Below are 10,035 nucleotides of genomic sequence, written 5' to 3'. Positions count from 1 at the left end.
CTTTGCACGCCATTCAACACACGCGACGTCAGGAGTCTCTGCAACCGCTCGAAAAATAACCCACAATATCCTCAACTACAAAATTGCAGCTGGGCAGTCATCCCCTGCTTCATTCCACACCATAACCAATCACACCCCCATGCAAATATTGTTAATAACTCAATTAACAAAGCAATTATATATGCTCAATTTAACAAATTAACGACTCCAATTGACCCAATGTGGGGCGCACACATATAGGCACTCCCCACCTACGACCTTAGGCAGAAGGTATGAGATTATGAGATGAATTTATTGGTCACCTACTTGAAAGATGATATGGACATTATACGTCTATATCATTTGAATCTTAGTTTATTAAATGATGTAAAATCTATTATCAGATTGTTTGACAGGTTATACACTGTCAAATTTCAAATTAACAATTTAGGCTGACAATTTGACTATATACATAATATAATAATATACTAGATTGTCTAACAACATAACAAATAATATATATATATATACGTGTATCAATTCTCAAAAACAAAAAATTATAAACGTTACAAACATCTCATATTAGTTTATTAATAATAAGAGGTGTACATTATCGTATTGTATGAAAATTATTATTTTACTAGATAATCTGACACATATATTAAACTTTTATATTGAGTTCAATCTAACGATATAATACATTAAATTGTCTGTCAGTCTTAATACATAGTATAATCTTAACAATAAGAAAATTAATCTTTATGTTATGAAAAAATACAAATGTTTGATCTATTAGATGTGACAACCAGCTTCAAGTGTGAATGATCTGCACTACAGCATCGATCCACTTGAACATACATTGAGAATCCACCCAAACAGATAAAGGTCTGCATACATACAGCCCTGTATGTAGCATTAGATGAGATGTTTACTGGTAAAAAAGAGGAAAAATGTGTAATCTCATTTTGGTGCCCCAAATAGCTATTTTTTTGGGCAATATTAGAAATGTATCAAATTCAAATTTTTTTGGAAACTATAAAAGTAAATAAGAAACAAAAAATGCCATTGTGGTGCATCATGAGTCCTAGTGTTGCAAAGTAGGGGAAACCTTCCTCCAAAATATGGAGTAAAATAAAGTGATTCCGACATCTATGCGTCGAAAATATGCGCTAAGCTTTTTAATATGCATTCCCGCTTTCTCATCCATCATTGTCACATCTTTTTAAATCTCAGCCGTTCATCAAGCATCAAAATCACAATCGAACGGTTCGCGATTCCTCACACTACATACCACCATACAACTGCGCCACACAATAACATTACCTCCCTACTCCTCGAATATTTGATTTCTCTCACTAATTTTTTTTTCCGAATATAAACACGCCTGAGAGGCTCGCGAAAGGCTCCATCTTTCTCTCATTTATCCTCTCTCTCTGCGAAGCTCAAAGAGGCTTCCGAATTTTCCGGCGTACGGATACCGTCGAGCTAGGATTCCGGCGAGGATGGGAACGGTGCTGCTATCGTATATCGCCACGGAGATTGCGATCCCCGTCTGCGCCGTCGTCGGGATCGTGTTCTCTCTCGTGCAGTGGTTTATCGTCTCGCGCGTGAAGGTCACGCCTGACCGCCACGCGCCGCCACCTCCCTCATCCGGGCCGAACAATAACAAGAAGAACGGCTTCAACGACTACCTCATTGAGGAGGAGGAGGGCCTCAACGACCAAAACGTCGTCGCTAAGTGCGCCGAGATACAGAATGCTATCTCCGAAGGTAGAGCGAGCTAGCTTGCTTCTGAGCTTGTTTAGATCTTTTGAATTTTTTGTTAGATCTGGTGCTTGTTTTGAAATTACGAATTTTTGTGATGTTTTCGGTGAACCGGTTAATTTTTTGTGCTCCAACAGTGTTGGAACTTTACACTCTGTTTGTTTGCTCAGAAAAACAGACGGAGGAAAAAGAAAGTTTAAAACTTTACATGTTTGGTTGCCGAGAAAATGGACGGGCAGTACATCGCTGTTCAGTCAAATGGTCATACTAAACTTAGTTGGAGTGATATTTAAACTAACTGAAGTTCAATTTTTCCTTACATTTCTCGGCAGCCAAACGATGTCTTAGGTTTTGTAGCTCGAAGAAGTCCCAGAAAGCTGTCATTTTTATGTGTTTTTGACGTGCTTCAGGAATTCTAGGGGTCATGTTAGCTCAAGCCAGAGCTTTTAATTGCATAAATGAGTTGGGTCTTCTTCAAGATTTGCTTTTGTGTTTTGTTTAACAATAAATTAATTTTTAATACACTTTTCTACTTTTTAGATCTAGTTTTATCATTGGGAAGAACACGTTCAATTGTTAATAATACAGCTTTATCTTCCCGTCCTTGTTGTTATTGTGATAACTCGCAGTTAATGATTTTGTCTTATACAAATAGAGTCATTTGGCTTTTTGGGGGTTAACAGCAATATTATTGCTAGTGTGAACTGCACTTGTCATGCACGTGAGTGGTATCATGTGTCATGTGGTGTAGCATCTTTGAATATAAAACATCTTGATATTTTTAGGGTATGTTACTGTCGGTTGCATAATTTTTTTTTTGTCGTATATAAATTAAAGAAAAAAAATTCCTTTCTGTTTCGAATTAGTTTGGTAGTGACTTTGAAATAATTCTGTCTTATATGTTGATATAGAGTGAGTTACATTCTTTTTTTTTTTTTTCCTGAAAAAATGAAAAGAAACGTTAGTGTACATACAAAGTTGAGAGATATTATTACTAGCAGCAGTATAAAACTATAACTGCTTCTATAGCACGTACAAAGGCAGTTGAAAGCATACAACACTAACCAAAAATATATTCTGGAAAGGGACGTGAATAATGGACTTCTAATTTTACTTATCTAGTACTGAAAGATTAAGGACAAGATGATGTTTCCTTTGCTCTTAAAAGATTGGTGTGGGTTAATGCTAAACTTAGTTCAAGTTCCGAGATAAAAGTGAAACCTTTAAATTCTTAATTTTGTTTTGTGTTAGCCATAATCTCATATGTTTTATGAATACTGGCCGTATTGCAAAGTTTGATCATGGTCTCATTTATCTTCACATTGGTATTACATCACTGCTTTATTTATATTAATTTATAATCCAAGTGAAAGTAAGCTATTTCTGTATACATCTGGATTGCAAGAAATATATAGTAGCTTTCTATATGTACCCCCATTTTATTAATAAATGTGGTATGCATGGTTCTACAGGTGCAACATCCTTTCTTTTCACTGAATATCAGTACGTTGGGGTATTCATGGTTGTTTTTGCAATCTTGATTTTCCTCTTCCTTGGGTCTGTGGAGGGCTTCAGCACAAAGGTCCAGCCCTGCACTTATGATGCCCAAAAGACCTGCAAGCCAGCACTTGCAACTGCAATTTTCAGCACCGTAGCTTTCTTACTTGGTGGTATTACCTCACTCCTATCTGGTTTTCTTGGGATGAAAATTGCCACTTATGCCAACGCCAGGACAACATTGGAAGCAAGAAAAGGAGTTGGGAAGGCCTTTATTGTAGCGTTCAGGTCTGGTGCAGTGATGGGTTTTCTCCTTGCAGCAAATGGTCTTTTGGTACTTTATGTTACTATCAATCTCTTCAAGCTGTACTATGGTGATGACTGGGAAGGCCTCTTTGAGTCAATTACTGGCTATGGTCTTGGTGGATCATCCATGGCCCTTTTTGGAAGAGTTGGTGGTGGTATCTATACCAAAGCTGCTGATGTTGGTGCTGACCTTGTAGGAAAGATTGAAAGAAACATTCCTGAAGATGACCCAAGAAACCCAGCTGTAAGTAATATCAAATTTTCTCTTAACCTTTGTCATTAATGTATAATTATGGGGTTTTAACAATCAGATTTTTTGGTTTAACTTTTAGGTGATTGCTGACAATGTTGGTGATAATGTTGGGGATATTGCTGGTATGGGATCTGATCTTTTTGGATCATATGCTGAATCATCTTGTGCTGCTCTAGTTGTTGCTTCCATTTCCTCATTTGGAATCAACCATGAGTTCACCTCTATGTTGTATCCTCTCCTCATCAGTTCTATGGGCATCCTTGTTTGTTTGATCACAACCCTTTTTGCCACTGATTTCTTTGAGATCAAGGCTGTCAAGGAAATTGAGCCAGCTTTGAAAAAACAGCTTATCATCTCCACTGTTCTTATGACTGTTGGAATTGCAATTGTTAGCTGGATTGCTCTGCCGTCATCCTTCACCATTTACAATTTTGGGGTTCAGAAAGTTGTAAAGAACTGGTAAGATCTATGTATTTTCTTAGCAAAAAAGTGATCTTGGGTAACAAGCCTCAAAATTAAGGTGTTTTAGTTGTATACTTTCTGCTAAATTTTACTGAAAAAATGTTTTCTTCTCATTTTTTTCCACTTTCTAAAATAAACTAGTAGACTTCATATCTATTATTCATTAATCTTCTTACACTCACGAGCACACACACATATCTTCATATATATTCACAGTCACTGACCCACACACACACATCTTGCATTCAGTCGACCATTGCAGATGGTCCAAGGTTCATGCATGCTTTTGTTATTGTTTAATGAGAGATTGTGTTGACTTGAGCTATCTCTGTGCCGAGCTATTTTCAATGTGTGACTTGTTACCTGACTATTATATGCTATATAACTCTCTTAATGTATTATCAAAATTAGACTATGAATCACTTAAGACCTTATACTTAAAGATGGCATGGCATTTGATCTATCAAGTTGAAACTGTTCTTAAATTGTTTATGCTGAGCACACCTTGTTGTGCAATCAATTTCATTGGTTGTGTCCTAGTTATGTTGGCATATTTAAGTATGTTACTGATGTGATTTAGCTTTGCAGGCAATTGTTCTTGTGTGTGGCTGTTGGACTCTGGGCTGGACTTATTATTGGGTTCGTCACCGAGTATTATACTAGCAACGCATACAGGTCTGGTACTGCATACACTTGACAATACTGCTCTTCATTAACTACTTTCGCTTCTTATGTTGACGCATCCATTTCCTTTCTTGTTCACAGCCCTGTGCAAGATGTTGCAGATTCCTGCAGGACTGGTGCTGCTACCAATGTTATATTTGGGCTTGCTCTGGGATATAAATCAGTCATCATTCCAATTTTTGCCATTGCAGTCAGCATTTTTGTTAGTTTTAGTTTTGCTGCCATGTATGGCATTGCAGTGGCTGCCCTTGGGATGCTGAGCACCATCGCTACAGGGTTGGCCATTGATGCTTACGGCCCCATCAGTGACAATGCTGGAGGCATTGCTGAAATGGCTGGCATGAGCCATCGGATCCGTGAGAGAACTGATGCTCTTGATGCTGCTGGGAATACCACTGCTGCCATTGGAAAGGTAATTGGTCTCTTTTCAGAATGTGCCTAGCGTTTTATATTAGCTTGTTTTGTGATTGGGTTGTGAAAGTCATGAGAGAGTATGAATCACCTATAGTTGAAAACCATCCATCTCCTTTCCTGGCTTGTTCTGTTTGACCTGTTTCTGAAGTTGAAAATACACCATTTACTAGTGTCTCCAAAGGGACTGCAAGGTAAGTTAGATTTTTAAACTGCTTTCTGTCTATTGTACTGTGGAACACATTCCTTAAATCGAATTGTTCAGGTTTCCATGGCTCAGAATTATGGCACATAGCGTAGTGCTTGGCTAACTCGAATTGCCCTTCCATGAGAGTTCTATCATGCTTAGCTGTTTCTATCTTATTTTGTCTTGACTTCACATATGCAAAGGTCTTTTGGATTTATCAATGAATTATTTGCTTCCAGGGATTTGCTATCGGATCTGCTGCTCTAGTGTCTTTGGCCCTATTTGGTGCCTTTGTCAGTCGTGCAGCAATTTCGACGGTCGATGTCCTAACCCCAAAGGTCTTCATTGGACTGCTCGTGGGTGCAATGCTTCCTTACTGGTTCTCTGCCATGACCATGAAGAGTGTGGGAAGTGCAGCGTTGAAAATGGTTGAGGAAGTTCGCAGGCAGTTCAACACCATTCCAGGTCTTATGGAGGGTCTTGCTAAGCCTGATTATGCTACCTGTGTCAAGATCTCCACTGATGCATCCATCAAGGAGATGATTCCACCTGGTGCCCTTGTCATTCTTACACCTCTCATTGTCGGAACATTCTTTGGCGTGGAAACCCTCTCTGGTGTTTTGGCCGGTTCCCTTGTTTCTGGTGTCCAGGTAATGCTGAACTTAAAAGACAGTGGCATGGCATGCATATCTATGATTCCCGTTTTGTTTATTTTCAGTAATCATTTGAAATTTATTAATAAATTATATACTTGAGGATATTCCAACCAATTACTGATTTTTATTTTTGTCTTTGTGTATCTTATCAGATAGCAATATCTGCTTCCAACACTGGTGGTGCATGGGACAATGCTAAGAAGTACATTGAGGTAAACATTGATTTCTTTTTTCGCAAAGTTTGTTTCTCTGGTCACTATAATTTGTAACATAACATCAGCTAATGGGGTTGGTCTGTTTTTGGGTTTGATTGTATCAGGCTGGTGCTTCAGAGCATGCAAGGACCTTAGGCCCAAAGGGGTCTGACCCACACAAGGCAGCAGTGATTGGTGACACCATTGGAGACCCACTGAAGGACACCTCAGGCCCATCGCTCAACATCCTCATCAAGCTCATGGCAGTGGAGTCCCTTGTGTTTGCTCCCTTCTTTGCCACTCATGGTGGCCTGCTTTTCAAGATCTTTTGAGGAAATGCCATTTGACCAATTATCCAATTTGCCATGATATTAGGGTGAAATTAATGGTCTCATATATCATCATTTTGTTCTATTTTTGGTCTGGAGGGGAAGAGGTTCTTATTAACTTTCTCTTTTCTTGTACCAGTGTATCCCTCTCTCCCCTCTTAGGTAGTAGTGTTTCAATTGAAATTGTGAACTCTTGAGAATTAATGAAGAAAATTAGCCTTCTCGGAATGAAATGTCTCCATATGAAATGTTTCATGAAAGTTTCAACAGTAATTAATTCACTAGCTAGAACTAAGGGCACTAGCTAGTGATCACTACTAATTACAATTAAGAAAAACAATAGATCAACAATAGCACACAATATTTTCATCACCCAAATAATCTGAGCGAGCGCCTTATTCTGTTTGTTGAATGACTCACCAAATTCTTTGAGGACGAAACCTTTTTCCGTAAGTTGATTTGACCATTTCTACAAACAGAGGAAGCTGTAGCATTACAAACATAGCCACTGGGAAAGCAGCCAGCACAGTAACAGGAATGGCAATCCATGAAATTTTGTCTCCCAGTACAATTTCTAAAGCTGCCGCAAAAGCTATCATCATGGTTGCCATGGCAAAAAAGAGAGAGGTGAGACCTATTATCATTCTCTTGGGCAGTGACACCAGAAAGTCTTCTTCCGCATAGCGTGCCGTCAAGATCGATAAGAACATCAAGATGGAAGTGGAAGAAGCGAAGAAAGAGAGTGCATCTGAAACAATAAAGATCATGAATGATTTTTGCTGCAAGAAAATTGGAATGCCTTTGTCGCCGTCGTTGCCTCCGGGAACAGTAAAAGCTGCAGTGAAAACAACAGTGGCAATGAGAGCCGCCACTAACGTGCAAGAATTTGCTGTATCCTTCATCCATGTCTCTCCCTTTTCCTTTAAATCTTTGTGCTTTTCTGTGAATACTTCCCGAGCTGTTTTCTTTTCAACGTTTTGTATCATTCTTTGTGAAAAGATAATTAGTTTCTCCACTTCCTACAATTAAGAAAATATTAGTACTACTTAAATGCATTCATTCATTCCACTAATATTGTGAAACTTGAGATCCAAGTAATGAAATTAAGTAGACCTTAAACCATTGCAACTCGCTTTGCAGTTGTAGAGCTGCACCTGGAACAGATGACAGTTGACGATCGGGTGCCAAATTTGCTGCTTGAAACAAGATATTATCATGAGAATTCATATTCCATCTATAACCAATCTGATTACGTGCAATCAGCGCATTGAAAAGACTGTAAACGTTCTCTTGCCGAGCTTCAATAGCAATTCTGAGCTGCTGGCCAGACCAAAATATATCTGGAAATGCTCCAAGGACTTCTTTTATAACCTCGACTGTACCATATAGTGCAGCTTTGCCAATGGGATCTGCCCAGCCTAGAAACTGATCAGCCTTGGCGTTTTCCATAAGGGAAACTTGTTTAATAACTAGTTTTACCAATTGGAGGGCAGATTGGTGTGTCAATTTTGTATCGCAGACTTTCTTCACACCTGCAACAATGTAACTAGTTGTAGCTATATATACAGCTCTGAGCTGTTGATGTGAATGAAAATTAAGATGGAGGGTTAAGATTAGAACCAGTGAAGCCTAAAAGAGCCTTCCAACATATTCCTTTCAACCAATCAAGCACTGCAACAAAGAAATTAATTAACAAAACTGTCTTAAATAATTACAGGTATTGTATAGGCAACCAAAAATCACTACAGTTCGTTCAAATCTGACCTTTATAAGTTGATTCTGATTTTACTGAGTCTGTTGATGTACAGTTGACTTTCACTGGAACATCTAAATTCAAACATAGAAAGTCTATAAATATATTAATTAGAGATGGAGCAAATTTAAAAAGTAAATCAGAAAAAAACGTTACTGACAAGGGTAGATGCATCTTTCCCAGAATCCAAGCCTACTTCCACTCTCAAAGTCCAAAGGACTTTCAGCCAAAACGGTGAGCAGACAACTCCACCCATTCCACTCAGTGGCTAAGTTAGGGTAGCGTTGTACTATACCCAAAGTAATATCTGTTGAAGATCGAATTAAAAAGCTTGTAAGTGATGAAAAATAATCTAAACATCCATCTCAAAACCAATATCTGTTGAAGATTGAATTAAAAAGCTTGTAAGCGATGAAAAAGAATCTAAACATCCATCTCAAAACCAATTGATAATAAAAAAAAAAGTCTAAAACCTTATAAGTCACTATGCAAGACCTCACATTTTCAAGGTAAAATCTTTCTCTCAACAATGAGTGTTACAGTAGTACTGACCGTGGAAACCAGCGTACGCTAGTGTAGTTATAAGAAGACCAGCGTGAGGACCAGTAAAAGGACGACCAGGCTCATCATCGGTAGTTACCGACGAAAGGTACCGAAGCATCTCCTCCTTAGTTTTGGACTCACCCCTAGCAGCAAAAAGGAGTGGTGTTGCTCCTGTTTTGCTGGCAATTTGCGGGGTAGCAGGGTTTTTTTGGACAATTGCCTCGGCAGCTTTTGTGCTTCCAGCCACTGCAACGTAGTGTAGTGCCGTATATGACTCCGCAGAGCCAGTGTCTTGCATTTCAAGTGCTTCTTTTGGCATCAGCTCCACCAATTTCTCCACAAATTCCGAGTGCCCTTCCATTGCAGCAATGTGCAGAGCATTTCCACCGCTGTAGGTGATCTCTGCAATTACTGCCTTTGAATCGTTGTCAAAAATTCTTTTCGCACTTTCCCAATCGCCTTTCAGCGCAGCTATGTACAAGGGTCGGTAGTCATTAACGCTTTTCCCTTTCAATCATCATCAGAAAAAATCAATCAACTCAATTTATGGTTTAAATTAAATATATTATCAAAATTAATTAAGCATACATAAACCAAGTTCAAACTGATAGCATGAGAACACATGAATCAACTTCAGAGTGTGTGACAAAAGCAAAGTAACAATTCGAGCAAAAAACAACCAAAGGCACAATAATAGCAGCGAGCACTGAGGCGCTTACCGGCTTCTTCTGCCATGTGAAGAGAGAGAGAGAGAGAGAGAGAGTATTTGGGGCTTCTTAATTAATTATTATGGTTGAGACCTTAAGATAAGACCATTGAAGTTGTTATAAGCATCTTCATCCGCCTAGCTACTGCCAAAAGAGGGGGACTATTAAAATTCGATTTCGTTGACTAATTGGTGGGAAACTGGGAATTGTTTATGGCCGGGTCATGAGCTGGTTGCTATTTTTTATTTAGTAAATGGCCGGGAATCCTCACTATCTTTTCAGCAGGGCATGCCATGCATGTTTTCATCAG

General features: G+C 38.7%; 2 protein-coding genes across 2 annotated transcripts; one reads left to right on the top strand and one right to left on the bottom strand.

The window, feature by feature from the left end:
- The first annotated feature begins 1,377 nt into the window (after positions 1–1,377).
- Positions 1,378–6,955, top strand: LOC147287000 (pyrophosphate-energized vacuolar membrane proton pump-like). Its single transcript, XM_086239014.1, has 8 exons — positions 1,378–1,749; positions 3,216–3,790; positions 3,879–4,258; positions 4,850–4,936; positions 5,027–5,357; positions 5,783–6,193; positions 6,352–6,411; positions 6,519–6,955. The coding sequence occupies exons 1-8, from the start codon at positions 1,482–1,484 to the stop codon at positions 6,723–6,725; spliced, it is 2,319 nt and encodes a 772-aa protein (XP_086095140.1). The 5' UTR covers positions 1,378–1,481; the 3' UTR covers positions 6,726–6,955.
- Positions 6,956–7,059: 104 nt separating this feature from the next.
- Positions 7,060–9,831, bottom strand: LOC147286999 (uncharacterized). Its single transcript, XM_086239015.1, has 7 exons — positions 9,738–9,831; positions 9,028–9,525; positions 8,636–8,782; positions 8,487–8,549; positions 8,343–8,393; positions 7,836–8,254; positions 7,060–7,741 (listed from the first exon to the last, which is right to left on the bottom strand). The coding sequence occupies exons 1-7, from the start codon at positions 9,751–9,753 to the stop codon at positions 7,139–7,141; spliced, it is 1,797 nt and encodes a 598-aa protein (XP_086095141.1). The 5' UTR covers positions 9,754–9,831; the 3' UTR covers positions 7,060–7,138.
- Between the last annotated feature and the right edge of the window lie 204 nt (positions 9,832–10,035).

This window comes from Dryas octopetala, chromosome 4 (assembly GCF_963921425.1).
Source record: "Dryas octopetala chromosome 4, drDryOcto1.1, whole genome shotgun sequence".
Taxonomy (NCBI): Eukaryota; Viridiplantae; Streptophyta; class Magnoliopsida; order Rosales; family Rosaceae; genus Dryas; species Dryas octopetala.
The sequence above is the reverse complement of the archived record's forward strand: the minus strand, read 5'-3'. Positions and strand labels throughout refer to the sequence as shown.

Bases quoted from the DNA above. Each gene is read 5' to 3' on its own strand.
- LOC147287000 (XM_086239014.1), top strand. From the start codon at position 1,482: ATGGGAACGGTGCTGCTATCGTATATCGCCACGGAGATTGCGATCCCC. The intron at 4,259-4,849 runs GTAAGATCTATG...TTAGCTTTGCAG, and splicing joins CAGAAAGTTGTAAAGAACTG to GCAATTGTTCTTGTGTGTGG. The intron at 5,358-5,782 runs GTAATTGGTCTC...ATTTGCTTCCAG, and splicing joins CCACTGCTGCCATTGGAAAG to GGATTTGCTATCGGATCTGC.
- LOC147286999 (XM_086239015.1), bottom strand. The intron at 8,783-9,027 runs GTCAGTACTACT...GATCTTCAACAG, and splicing joins AGCGTACGCTGGTTTCCACG to ATATTACTTTGGGTATAGTA. The intron at 8,394-8,486 runs GTCAGATTTGAA...TCTTTGTTGCAG, and splicing joins ATCAGAATCAACTTATAAAG to TGCTTGATTGGTTGAAAGGA.